Here is a 14,648-nt window from a genome sequence, read left to right as displayed (position 1 = left end):
ACCCCCGACAATGTGCCCTAAGAACGTAACTTCCTCTTGGGCAAACGCACATTTCTAGTGCTTAACATACAATTTGTTTTCACGCAAGACTTGGAAGACCTGCCTTAAGTGTTTGACATGCTCTTCAAGCGTTCGACTATACACTACAATATTATATAGGTAAACCACTACAAACCGTTCTAGGAAAGGGTGGAGTGCCTAGTTCATGAGTGTACAAAATGTAGCCGGAGCATTGGTTAGGCCGAACGGCATCACGAGGAACTTGTAGGATCCATACCGCGTCACACATGCCGTCTTTGGCTCGTCCCTTTTAGCGATCCGAACTTGATTGTAGCCTGATCGAAGATCCAACTTGGTGAACCATTGAGCACCACCGAGTTGATCGAAGAGATCCACGATTAGCGAGATCAGGCATTTATTTTTCATGGTCAACTTGTTCAGTACCCGGTAGTCAATGCACATCCAGAGTGACCCATCATGCTTCTTTTGGAATAGCACTGATGCACTAAAAGGAGCCTTGGATGCTCAAATATAACTTACATTGAGCAGCTCCTTTAGTTGCTTCCTCAATTCTTCTAATTTGGGGGGCACCATGCAATACGGCACCATGGCGGGTGGTCGAGCGTCAGGCACTAGCTCGATCCGATGATCCACCTCTCTTTGAGGTGGTAACTTCTTCGGCAACTCCGAAGGTATCACGTCCTTGAACGAGCCGAGGACTTGGGCTAACTCCGTCAGCACTCCCTTCCCTTTGCCCTTGTCGTCCTCGATCTTCAAGGTAGCTAGGGTGGTCACTTCACCCTTCCTTACCCCCTTAGTGAGTTGCATAGCCAAGATTATCCGTCAAGCACAATCTGACTCACAACAAACCGGGATCACGTGTTAACAATGCTTGTCCAACACACATATACACTTGGCAAAAGGCAATATAACATCATGGATCTTATCTAGGAACTTAATCCCAATGACAAAGTTGTAGTTGTCAAAGGGAATTACCTCTAGAGTTTCCTTGCTTCTCCAATGCCCAAGTTGTAGCTCCACGTCCCTCGTGACACCGATTGCAGGGACTTCCTTGGAGTTTACCGTCTTGAGCCACCCGGCTCCTTTCTCAACCCGTACGTTAAGTATCTTCGCAATTTGTTTCGATATAAAGAGGTCAAATGCTCCGGTGTCCATGAGCGCACTCATTGTGGACTCTTCGATCCTCAAATCAACGAAAATTAGTCCTTTAGGCTCCTTCGCCTTCTTGGACTTGATCGAGCTATAAGGAGTCACAGTGAACCCAATCATGATTCTTCCTTAGGCTCATCTTCCTTGCATAGGGCGGCCAGCTTGAACTTGTTCGGGCAATCCCACACCATGTGCGGACCATCACAAAAGAAACATTTGTAAGAGCATACCTTCCTTTGTACTCCTCCGCTCAACTCCGTATGAGCTTTGTAAGGACCAGCCGGTGGTCTACCTCCAGTCAAGCAGTTGTATCTCCCCTGATCTCTCTCACCAGTTGCTTTATCCCTAAGACGAGAGTCCGATCGGGATGTGGAAGGCACCTTGTACTCCACGAGTGATTTGGCTATGGTCATGGCCGTTGTGAGATCTCCCACGTTGAACCGCTTCAACTCCTACTTGGTCCATGGCTTGAAACCACTCATGAATTGGTGATACGCTTCAATCTCGTTCATCGAAGGGATTTGGAGCAGTAACTCCGAAAATCGCTTGATGTAATCGCACACACCACCCTCTTGCTCGAGACGCTTCAGCTCATCACAAGCTTCCTCCTCCATATAAGTGGGAAAGTAGTTCCGTTGGAACTTTTCGACGAATCTACCCAAGGTCATGATAGGATCCCCACATTTATCATCCAACTGACAACGCCACCACAACAATGCACTATCATGTAAATACATAGATGCAATGTTTACCCATGTTTGGTCGTCGTTGATCCCCACGGCTTGGAAGTACCGCTTCATGTACCATAGGAAATTGTCCATGTCTTTGGCCACTCACGAGCCCTTGAATTCCTTTGGCTTCGGCGTGTTCACTCGTGGACCTTACTTGGTGATCACCCTGTTCATGTGTGCAACTTCTAATTTAGCGAGCTTACCCTTGAGCTTCGCTATCTCCGTACACATGGCCATCATCATGGCCTCCAGGGGCTCGTACCATTGAGCGAGTTCTTCCCTTAAGGTCTCCAACAACTCGTGTCAAAGCTCTCCCATGCTGGTCTTGAGCTCTTACACCTCAGCAATGAGCTCCTCCCTTCCGGTGTCTACTCCGACCACGGTCTGGGTCAGGTCATCGACTAATCCTTGGACATCGGTGACGAACAACTCTAGTTTCATCATCCATTGTGTAAGATCCCCCGTTGGATCCCTAGAACTCGAACCACCACGGTTCTTCTTGTCCTTAGTAGTGCTCTTCTCGGCGTTCCTCCCATGATCAACACAGTCACCATCCATGGCGAATGCCTCATTAGATCGTGGATCAGCCATTGTGCTTGTGCTTGTGCTTGGAACGAACTTTGCTCTGATACCATTTGTCATGGGTCGATCGATCTAGCGTTCCCTTACCCGTGCGGCCTTAGGAATTTCTCCCAAGTCAGCCTTTCTCACACTCGACTCACAAGGATCTTTAGAGAGAGAAACTTTAGAGAGAGAAGCTCTGGATTGTATTACTTGTGAATGAGATGATACAATAAGGGAGATGATACCCCTATATATACAAAGACAAGGTGAACCGTATCTATAGATCTCTCCTCGATCTAATGGTGGAGATTGCATCTCCTTAACTACCAACTACCCACATTTATTATATATGAATACAATTACCGTATCGCTCGCCCCTAGGAATATTCTAGAAGATTCAAGAAAGCTGTGACATCCCAGATTTTCACTTCTATTTTTCATTGAATAAATCAGGCATTTCATCAACGCTCCTATAGGGCTATTGTCAAAGCTTATCACTCTCAAGATAACTAGACTATTCAGGGAAGTCATTAAGGAATTTTAAGGCAATAGATTTGAAAATTCGACTAGGAATCGACTTCTCGATTGTGCTCATCTTTAGAGGCCATTACGTCATAGTATAAAATCGATTTGAAATCAGAGATAGATCGATTCGACTGAGATGTGTGGTAATCATATATGACACCACTAAATTGGAAATTTCTCGTCTGCCGACACTAGACTGATTTATCTGTCATTTTGATACCCTGTGTCCATATTTGAATTATCGAGATTTTCACGACAATCGAGAGTTGCCAATGTGTCGAGTGGGTTCATCGTGTCTCGACGAAAATCAACCACAGGTCATTTGCACTAAAAATTTCTTAAAACTATCCAGTAGCCTAGATCACGCTAAAAATGCACCCGAGTGAAATTAATCGCGAATTTAAATTCGATTTCATAAATTGAAGATTCTGTCATGTCACAATAAATTCTAGGAACATCGACTTAGTCTCAGAAGAATTTTCTGTAACCCGAGACTTTTTATCGGCATGTGACCGTTTTTGTTCAGAAAAAGACGGGGATCATTTTTTGTTACAAGTTTAGGAAGCAAGTGAGTTATATTGGTGAGGAAAAATATCGATTTGATCAAGGACTCGACAACGAGATTTGTTGAGGCTAAATAGGATTGAATTGAGAGTGAGATCAAGTCCAATTGAAGCAAAAAATTGTGAAATTCGTAGCTTCCCCCTTGCCTAGCCAAAATGGACCATTTCAAGGGTTGTTAGGTGAGTATTGTTGGTTGAATTGTAGCCATAGAAGCCATACTTGGCTAGGAATGGGTCAAGGGAACATTTGAATGGAAAAATTGGCCAAGGTAGCCCCCATGCTCCCTCATCTTCTCCTCTCCCCTTGTGACCAGTGACTAGCTCCATTTCCTTCTTCCTCCTTACTGTTCGACATCCAACAGAAGCTAGAGAAGCCGTAGGAGCAAGCTAGTAGCCATCGGAGCCGCACGACGCCACCGCCTCTGCTGTTTGCCCTCCTCGCACGCACGTGTGCTGTTGCGCCTTGCTGCACCTCACCATCGTCTAGCAGCCTTGTTCATGCGTCTAGGGTCGTTGTCCAACCTTGCCAGCCACCGCTAGAGCCAGCCAAGGTCGCCAGAGTCCTCACCGTTGGTCACCAAACACTCTAGCCACCTCCACTGGTTTTGCTTTGCCATAACCAGCTTGTTTACTTTGTTTTGCAGCTCAAAATAGAGGCTGATTTTGTGGGTTTTTCAGCAAGCTGTAGGCCCGTTTTAAGGTGGTCTTGAGCCTCGGTTGCTAAGCCCGCCTTGAGGAAATTCGAGCCCCACAACGTTCCCATCGTTTTGCACCGAACCGCTCGTTAAACAAGTGAGTTTTTACTCACTAAACCCCGCTTAGTTGGTTAATGATGCTTAGAGGTTGTTTAGATTTAATAAGTGTCATTAGGTGGATATATTAGAGTAGAGCAATTAAATTAGCGTCTTATCAATGCATGTTAAGCAAATGGTTAGTACTATTAGCTAGTGAATAGTCTCTAGTATTTATTGAACGAATCTCGGAAATTTTTCAAGTCTATTTCGGCGTCCAATTAGGCATTACGGGCCTAAGTTGGATTTATTGCATTTATTTAATATTTTACGTAATTATTTAATTATTTATTTATATTTCGGAAATTAGGCTGGGATAGCCAACAATCAAAATTTTATGCTGATAATTATTATGCAGTTTATTTATTTATTTGAGCTGTAATCTATGCTGAATTGATTTAATTATGTTTTTAGAATTTTATTCCTAAATTAATTATTCCATTAATTGATTGAAAATTAACCGAGCGTCAGTTTACAACGCCAAAAATATTTTGGTGGACAATATAAATGGTGGAATTTTCAAGGGTAAAAATGCTATATTTTGGCTAAGGCCGACCGTGTACCAACACTTGGCTATTTTTTTATCGGGTATGATAAAAATGATTAATGGTTATATAGTGAAAATGGTATACTATATTGGCCTAGGGGCCTTAAATTATTAGCTTTGAGTGAGCATATAAATAGTATATCATATTATCAGCTTTGGGTAAGCATATATAGTATACTATGATGGCCTAAGGGCCCTAATCAATCAGTTTTGGGCGAGCATATATACAGTATACTATATTATCAGTTTTGGGCGAGCTATACTGTCTATTATTAGCTTTTGGTGAGCAATCCTTGATTAATAGGACTTTATAGATAGTATTGAATGTACCGACCAAGGAAAGGTCGTAATGACATGTAATCGACTGAGTCGATTAATCGATAATTCGATCTGATTGGGTGAATTGATGTGATTTGTGTATATTTGGAATATACTGATTTGCATAATGAAACTGAGGCCAAGGTAAGTCCTCTAGCTCATGTTGTGCTTAGGCAGCCCTTAAGGCGTATAGGCTTCCTAATCGGGTCTTAGGGGGTAGAACTCGCTGAAATATTGTCTCACTGGCAGAGGACTCGAAGCCCAAAGTTAGAAGGTGAAGTCCGAAGAATCGACGAGCATGTCCAACTAGTTAGTCTTAGGACATTTCTCTTTTGATGAAAGTTGATTCCCTTTTTATAGACTTCTGCGTATAAACCTGGGTGTTTATAAAAGGTCTTTTGTGAAAAAAATTGGTCATACTTTTCTATCACATTATTTAATTGTCTGGGGATTTTATATCTGCTTCCATATGCGTATTAAAATAAAATGGTCAGCGATGCATCCTGGGAAGTCGCTATTAATCGACCAGGTGATAGGGGTGATCGGTTCTCGGTTCGGTCCGGTTCCACCTTGAAACTGGGAACCGGACCGGGAGCACCGGTTCCCAAAATTGCGAACCGTGGACCGGACGGACCGTTTGGTCCAAAAAAATCGACTCTACTTTTTTGCACTAAAGAACTAAAGAGTGATTGCGCTCTTGACCGATCAATCTAATTCGATTCTCGGGCAATTCAACAAAACTAACCACACGTGTTTGAATGCAAAATATTCAAACTTCACTCGTGTGATTCACAGGATCTCTTGAAGTCTTAATCTCACATCGAAACTAACAAAGAGATTTTTTCTATAAATAAAAGAGTAACAAAAAGGGTTTTAATGGTCTCTTGGCCACATAAGAGGTTGCTACCTCAAATTGCAACTTTGGTTGCAATAAGTTATCATGTTTATATGTTTTATTAATTCTATGTATATAAATTATATATAAAAAAATTTGGTTCGGTCCGGTCGGTCCGGTTCGGTCCGGTTCGGTCCGGTTCCCACCTTGAAACCGGGAACCGGACCAACCGGCCACCGGTTCCAAGATTAGGAACCGGGGACCGGACCGCCGACCATGGGAACCGCCCAAAACCGACCGGTTCGGTCCGGTCCGGTCGGTTCCCGGTTCGGGCGGTTCCCATTGCACACCCCTACCAGGTGAGGGATAGGCGCGCGCTCAAGGATTGGGGCGCGACAAAAACCCTAGATCTCGGGGATACAAGCCGAGGGTCACTTGTTCTACGGATGTGTCACGCTCGTCCCTTAGAACCCTCTTAGATCGGCTTTCTTTCGGGCCGTGACACTAGGCTATTGTTTGCACATTTTCATTTCAACTATTATGTGGTTGCACACTTTTAATATGTTAATTGTGGTTTTCTTTTAGTCTAGTTAGGAAAAAGAATGACATTTGTCTTATTTCTTAGGGTTAGATTCTTGTTTTTCTTTGCTACTTATTTAACGCTTCATTGGTTGCTGGTTGTTTGTTTAATAATTGCACACCCGCATGATCATCTCACATATTTGTAGATAGGTTTAAAATCAATCCAAATTGCCTCACAAACATTTTCTTTAATGAACAAGATTAGGTACCGAAGAAGCACTACTTGATTAATTAATGTAACCAAGTTCTCGACCCTAGATTCTCTAGTTGCGTAGGAAGTGAGGCATACTCTCATGCTTTACTTGGTTTTTAGCCGATCTTAATCGGCTAGTGGCGACTCTACATTAGAAAGTTCTTGTTACGTCAATTTGAATACCTTAATGGTATGCGAGATATGGGCTTGGGAGAGCTCCCGTTTAAAACGAGGGCCATAGGCTTGCTTTTTAGGATATGCCCCTAAACCTATGTCTTTTCCCCTTCGAACAAAAAAGAAATATCCGTAGGAATACAACAATATATTAGTCCCAAATACACCGGTCCTTTGGGAATTCTTCAAGCTTTAGTAGATGGGACAAAACTTATTTTCAAAGAGAATCTTTTTCCATCTCGAGGAGGTCGCGACAAATGGAGTTGAAAGATAACCTCATAATTGATTGAAGCTGCACCATACAAGATCATCGTATACCACAATCTTGGTTGTTTATTGTGTACCGTGAACTAGGGTAAGTTCATGCATTGGTTGAATCCAAGTTGGCAGTTTATAAGGGTAAAAAGTGTATATATATGCACACTTGGTACATAGGCTCCTTGTAGGAGGTTTTTACTTTCTGTCAACTAAAGTGGGTTATACTCTTATGTTGGTGAAAATGAGATGTTCTTCGTGTTGTCAGCAATCTCTTTTAGAATGACTTGGAATCGTAAATTCAAAATAACATGACTAGAGTAGTAGCTGTTGGAAAGTAAATAAGGTTCTCCTTTACTTGACATTATTGTTAGTAATTAAACCAAATCTTGGCTATAATTTAATAAGTTGAAGTTATTGATGTTGCAAAGAGGTTATCAATGCAGTGGACAAGTTGTCTATTTTAATGGTTGTTGATTAGTTACCCAAATGATTGATGTTGATGCCTGTTCAAGTCTTAAGATTGGGGCACAAATTTAAGAGTCTTATTGTAGTATAATTTTTCAAATGTCTATTTCTATGTCTATGTTTGGTTTAATGTTTTGTAAATTCCCAAAAACCTATCTCCTTGAAATGCTAAATATATTTATGAGTCATTTAATAGTAAGATTCATATAACAAGCTTATATAAAGGCAAGTCTTGTGGTCATTTCAATAAGGTGACAAGGTGAAAAAAAAAAGCCTATTTGTCTCATTTTCTTCTTTGATTTGTATGAGTTGTGAGCATAATTTCAACTTCAAATCATCCCTTCAAGATGGTATTAGAGCATATGATTTATGATCATGGTCTCAACAAACTCTCAGCTACCTATGGTGTATGGGAGTTTGTTAACACAGGTTATGATGAACCAAAGGACGAAGCCACTTTGAGTCAAAATCAAAAGAATGGCTTGGAGAAGGTTTCGAGCAATAGATCAATATGTTGGAGAAATCTTCCTTGAGTGTTTTGAAGATGATAAAACGTTTCCATCAGTCTAGTGTGAAGACTTGCAGACTCTTCCATCAAAGTCTGAAGACCTTCGGACTGCCAGACTCAAAACTCAAAGTCTATCCTCATTGATAGTTTCTAGTCCGTCGAAGAAGACTTATCCAAAACTAGATGTTTCATCAAGGATTTGACTTTATCAACTGTAGAAGATCTCTTGGCTGGATAAAGCATGTCGGAATCCTTTATTCTAATCAAGATTGATTTGGGAATTGTGGATCCGTTGATTGGCGAAGTATACTTTGAAGGTTCTACTTATGAAAACCAAGATCCTGATTGTATGGGCGAGCAGGATTGATGGGCTATCGTCATGTTCCTTAAATAGCTTGAAGATCTTCCTACTTGATTTTGTCCAACGGGTAGATTGGAAGAATTCCTTTGGTAAGTGCCAACGGGTATGATGGCATAAAGGAGTATATAAGGAAGACGTTCCAGTTGTTCGAGTGTGTGCACGATAGAAGAATTCCAAAGTCGAAGCTCCTTGTTCTTAGTCAATTAAGCGTTGAGTGAAATCTTGTACGCAAAAGAGAGTCTATATCATTGAGAGACCTTGAGGAAGTGTAGTAGAGTCTCTACACTGTGGAATCAAGGAAGAGCCTAACTGTAACAACTCTTTTGTTCATAGTGAAATCCAGCCAGTGGGCTGTCAGTGCGGAAGAATTGACGTAGGCTTGGATTAAGCCGAACCTCTATAATCTCAGTGTTCATATTCTCTTCTCTACACTCTTTTACTTTGATCGTAACTCGTTTTGTTTACAAGAGAGAATCTCCTTTTCATAATCTATTATTGATTAGCACTGCACATATCTCACAAAATTGTTTCTGCACCTATTCACCCCCCTCTAGGTGCTCATACTAGCTTTCACACAATATGCCCTAGTAATCATCTATCAAACTTTAGATGATTCGATGTTCGAGAATATGTCAGATGGTACTACTTCCAAGGAGGCATGGGAGACCCATCATAACACATTGAGGAGTACAAAAACTCAAGAACATATGCCTTCAAACTTTGAGAGTTGAATTTGAGGTAATCCATATGAAAAAAATCTGAATTGTATCCTAATTATTTCACAATAGTTCTCGTGATTGTTAACGAGATTGAAAGAAATGATGAAAATGTTCTAGATGTTTGAATTGTTGAGAAGATTCTTCGGTCATTAGACAAGAAGTACGATCACATTGGCGTTGTAATCGAAGTGTCCAAAAACTGGGATGCCATGACGAACAATGATTTTCTATAATTCATTGCAAACCTATGAAGTCAAATTCAAAAGAAATGAGCATGAGCTGGTGGAGGAAGTACTCCAAACTTGGTTTGACCATCGAAGATGAGAAGGAGCAAAGTAGAGATCCTATGCAATCTGAGAGACTAATCAAGATTGTGGTCGAGGTTAAGGTCAAGGTCACTATCAAGGTAGAGGTCGAGGATGAAGTGGAGGAGATATTACTCGAACTTCTTTTTCTGTAACTCCAAGTACAACTACAAGGGCCGGTGTGCAAACACATTTTTTTCTTGGCCACATACCTAAGTCATCTTCCTCTAATGCCATTCATTGTAATTTTAATTCAAAGAAAGCGATGCTACTGAATCAGGAGGGCACTATGAAGGCTCTTCCTATAGGGACTTGGCCATGTAGAATTCATTATTAGTGTAACAGAGGAATCCTGCATTTGAGATAGGGATGCTTCTTCCATGGCTACGATGGCGTTAGGACCTATATCGTTCCCATAACTGTAGCTCTCTCATTTAAATGAACTTTCTAGAGTTTGACCTCTTGACTGGTATTTAGGGTGTGTTTAATAACATTTTTGTTTTCAAGAATAATTTCTATTTAGAAATAATTTTACCCGGACAAGATTCTAAACAGAAAAACGTATTTGATAATTGCACAAAATTTATATTCTTGGAATAGAAAAAGAACAAAAATGCATTTTGTATTATCCTAAAAATTTGTAATCCCATTTTTTTATTTAATTATAAAGAGACTTAACATTTCAAGTTTAGATAATACTGGACTTTTATAATGATTTAATTGATCAAGATATTCTAAAATAACCTAAGAAAATCCAACATAATAGTTAGTTAAAGATAAATAGTTGGAAATGGTAACAGAGAGTCTTGTTGGATTTATAACTCACAATATGAGGAGATTGATAGTACATCTTTGAGCATTATAATAAACAGGTCTATAGATCTTTTGAGAAGGAAAGCAAAAGTTGCTTGGAGTCACCAAGCTTTTGCGATCTAACATTGTCTCTAAAAAAATGACAATTAAAAATCCATATAGTAAAGCCTTAAAAGCTTATTCAATTTTGAATTCAATTTTCATCAAAATATTTTCACATTTTTATGCTAAACTAATTCTAAACTAAAATTAACATTAAAATCTAGTAAAACTACTCAAAATCTAATTTTTAAATTTTTTCCTAATTTTTTGAATTCTTATTTTATTTTATTTTTTTATTTTGAAAAAAGGGAACTCGAATCAGTTCGGAAATTGAACCTTGTATTGATTATGTAAAGATGAACATTAGGTTATGTTGAGCTTGTTTTTCTAGAATGACATTTTTTTTTGTGTTTTCGGAAATAAATAAGTAAGTTTTTTTTTTTTGTTTATGTTCCAAATTTATTCCATTGCTACTAATATCTTTTGGGGAATAGAAAAAATGGATTTTTATTCTATTTTATTTCAAAGAATAAAAGATCAGAGAGAAATGAAAATGTTATCAAACAGGACCAAGCTGTCTAAAAGCATTGTGAAAATTAATTAGAAGATGCGAAACTGCTTACTTAGAGGCAACTTTCTCGAGTGCTTTGAGAGGCGGGATGATCCGAATGTGATGAGCTAAGAACACACCACGAAGAAAGAGGGAGGAACTTGTGAATGACCTGACCAAGAACGACAAGGCCAAATCCACACCCACAAAAAATGATGTACTACTGCCTAGATGGGACTAGGTAAGGTTGGGCGCAGATGCAGACCACAAGTGCTGCACACGTATCTTCACATTTAATTCAGAATCAAATCAGGAACCACACACCGCGGAAGATATTTCCATTCTTAACGAGGCGGTAGCACCGCATGAGGCTGTAATGGCGAGAAGGTATTGGCACAACACTCACACCACTCAGGTCAGTAGTCGACCATGGTACAATAATAGAGAACATGCAGAACAGAATCTTCTAGTACGCAGCAAGCGAAGACAAGGAAGACTAGATTCTGATTGGAAAATGAACGGTGGAGAAGCAAAACACAATTTGCAAGGTATCTCCAACATCCACTACCATTCGCAGGTTAAAAAGCCTTTCCGAAATTCTATACGATACACGTGTTAAACGCCGTACATCAACCGGCCCGATAGAATCCCACGTACTCAGGTGCATAACCTGGGTCACTATTCTGACCAAAAAGAAAAAAAGGAAAAAACCTGGGCCGCTATTCTGACCAAAAAAAAAAGAAGAAAAAATCTGGGCCACTAGCATTTAGCACAAATCGTTATTTTGGGAAACGATGAATCCGAAAATAACAGTACAATTACTAAAATTATTAAGAGTGTGTTTGATAATATTTTTATTTCATTTCTTTTAGAAATAATTTTTTTTTCTATTTTTTATTCCTAAAATAATTTTTAAGTAAAAGAACACGTTTATTAACTATACAAAATTTTTATTCTCGAGATAGAAAAATAATAGGAATATGTTTAGTATAATCTACAATTTCTTTTGTAATGTTTAATTTTTTTTAATTTCTTTTCTTTTTCTTATCTTTTTCTTTTACGCCACTCGCCACCTAGAAAAGTAAAAATAATTTATTTCTAGAAATTATTCTAGGAACAAGAAATGGGCGGCGAGCGGCAAGGAAGAAGAAGAAAAGAAAAAAATAAAATAAAAATATCTATGTCGAAATTGAAGAAATACAGCCATGCACAGGAAAATCATACTGCCTCTGCTATGCGGTAGAAGCAGTAAGATCGTACCACCTCTACTATATTCTACAATCTTAGTTCTGTCATTCTCGATTGATAGAAATATAATATTTTTCATTCTCATATGAAGAGGCAGGCGAGATTCTATTTTGCTGAAGCAAAATGGGAACCAACAGCACAAGCCCACCATGGATGAGTACATGTCCATTGCACTAGTATCAAGTGGTTACCCATTGTTAGCTGTCACGTCCTTCGTGGGAATGCCTGATATCGTCACAAAAGACGATCTAGATTGGTTGTTCAACGACCCAAAGATCCTCAAGGCTTCAACAATCATCTGCAGGCTCATGAATGATTTGGCGACACATAACTTTTCGTTCTTGCAAGTGTTCCATAAAGATATAGACCCAACCCAACTCCTATGGAATATAGACGGTCTTGTTTAAATGTCTTGTTATACATATCTTTGCAGTTCGAATAATCAAGAGGACATGTGGACTCGGCCGTGCAATGTTACATGAAGCAATATGGTGTCACAGAACAAGAAGCGGAAAACAACCTGCGCAAGCAAGTGAATGACTCGTGGAAGGACATCAATGAGGAGTGTCTTCACCCGACTGCTGTCGCAATGCCGCTTCTCGTGGGAATTCTCAACCTCTCACGAGTGATGGATGTGTTGTACAAGGATGGCGGAGATCATTATACCAGTCCTCATATTGCACTGAAAGATTACATACATTCGGTGCTCATAGACCCAGTGCAATAGTTATGATATGCAATTAGTGAACTAGAAGTTCATCAGCTGGACATTAAAAAACTGGACCCATTGTTCAAAAGATGATGCATCTATGCATGCGTACTGTGTTAGTGAGTGGCAACAAGATGTGGTTTTTTCATTGAAGAATGAAGTGTATAATTTATCTGTCCAAAAAGGATTAATCAAGCTTTGGATGAGCTATTTTCATTTCGAATTTCAAAGGATGCGATTTAGAATGGTATGGTTATAAAACCAATTGATTTGATTGGTATGGAGTATGGAAAGAAGAGAATGAGATCTACTATTAGCACAGAATGAAAGCCCACCTACAGGGACTGGGCCATGTAGAATTCATTTTTAGTGCAACAGGAGAATCCCACATTTGAGATAGCGATCTGGCTTCTGCCATGGTTACGATGGCCTCTAGGCCTAAATAGTCCCTGTAACTGTAGCTCTCAACACATTCAAATGAGCTTTCCAGAGTTTGGCACTCTTAACGGGTATTTTACTGTCTAAAAGAATTGTGAAAATCAATTGGAAGATGCGAAACTACTAATTTAGAGGTAGGTAGCTTTCTTGAGTGCGTTGAGAGGCGGGATGGTCTAATGTGATGAGCTAAAAGCACACTGCAAAATAGAAAAAGGGAGGAACTTGCGAGTGACTTGACCAAGAACAACGAGGCCAATCCACACCCACATTGTGGCATCCCAAAAATAACTCACGGCCATGTGTTTTATAAGTAGGAGTTTATTGAATTATGATTTCAAGATTTATGGCTAAGTGAATAAGAATGATCTGGTATTTATATAAATGGATAATTATTGTTGTTGGAAACGCATCCTATGTTCATGTGAGACCAAGGATTTTATTTGATGAGGAAATTACGTATTTGGCCATGAATTTTATAAGTTGGATTTTATTAAACTATGTTGCAAAGTCTTTTGGCCTTTTATTATGCAATTAGGTATTTATTTAAATTGAAGATTAAGATGTATTATTAAAAAAATAAACTTGGGCCATTTAAGTTTGGGCTTTAGGCCCAAGTGAGATGGGCCTAAAGTGGGCCATAAGCCCGGCCCATGTCGGCGCATGGAGGGGGAGAAGGAGGAGCTGCATGGCCTCCAAGTGTCTTCGGCAAGGGAGACACTTGTCTCCTCCTTGGGGACAAGTGTCCCTCATGCAAACTAAGAATGCATGCATATATATATACAACCAAAGAGAGAGAGAGAGAGAGAGAGAGAGAGAGAGAGAGAGGCTGGTGGAGAATTCGGCCAAAGGGAGAGAGAGGAGGATGCGAGAGAGAGGGAGTGGCGAGAGAGAAGGGGAAGCCAAGAGAAGGAGTCCACCCGTCGCCGCCCGCACGCCATCCGTCCGTCGCCGGTGTGCCTCGTTTGCTCGGTTTTGGAGGCAAGTTGGGACTGATTTCCGCTCTTGCATGTGTGCCTTGCATGTGTGATTTGTTGGTGGTAGATTTCGGATGTTAGAGTAGGCAAAACCGAAGCTAGAATGTGACTTGTTCTTGAGTTTGCATGTTGTTTTCGTATGAACCGCCTGACCCAGAATCTTGTGAGAGCTTGAATGCATGTTTTGAGTTCAATTTTGACTTTGATTCCTTCATGAAAGTTGTAGCAAACATCTTAAACTACAACATACTAAAATTTTGTGCAA

The 14,648-nt window shown here is 40.0% G+C and overlaps 1 protein-coding gene across 1 annotated transcript; it reads left to right on the top strand.

The window, feature by feature from the left end:
* The first annotated feature begins 12,411 nt into the window (after positions 1-12,411).
* LOC104452104 ((-)-germacrene D synthase-like) lies at positions 12,412-12,989 on the top strand. The gene is made up of 2 exons (XM_039314607.1): positions 12,412-12,658; positions 12,763-12,989. The coding sequence occupies exons 1-2, from the start codon at positions 12,412-12,414 to the stop codon at positions 12,987-12,989; spliced, it is 474 nt and encodes a 157-aa protein (XP_039170541.1).
* Positions 12,990-14,648: the final 1,659 nt, after the last annotated feature.

The sequence above is a fragment of the Eucalyptus grandis genome, chromosome 6 (assembly GCF_016545825.1).
Source record: "Eucalyptus grandis isolate ANBG69807.140 chromosome 6, ASM1654582v1, whole genome shotgun sequence".
NCBI lineage: Eukaryota > Viridiplantae > Streptophyta > Magnoliopsida > Myrtales > Myrtaceae > Eucalyptus > Eucalyptus grandis.
This window is presented reverse-complemented; position numbering and strand designations above follow the sequence as displayed.

Coding starts and splice junctions, on each gene's coding strand:
- LOC104452104 (XM_039314607.1), top strand. CDS start 12,412: ATGGATGAGTACATGTCCATTGCACTAGTATCAAGTGGTTACCCATTG. Junction 12,659..12,762: donor ACTCCTATGGAATATAGACG/GTCTTGTTTAAA, acceptor ATGGTGTCACAG/AACAAGAAGCGGAAAACAAC.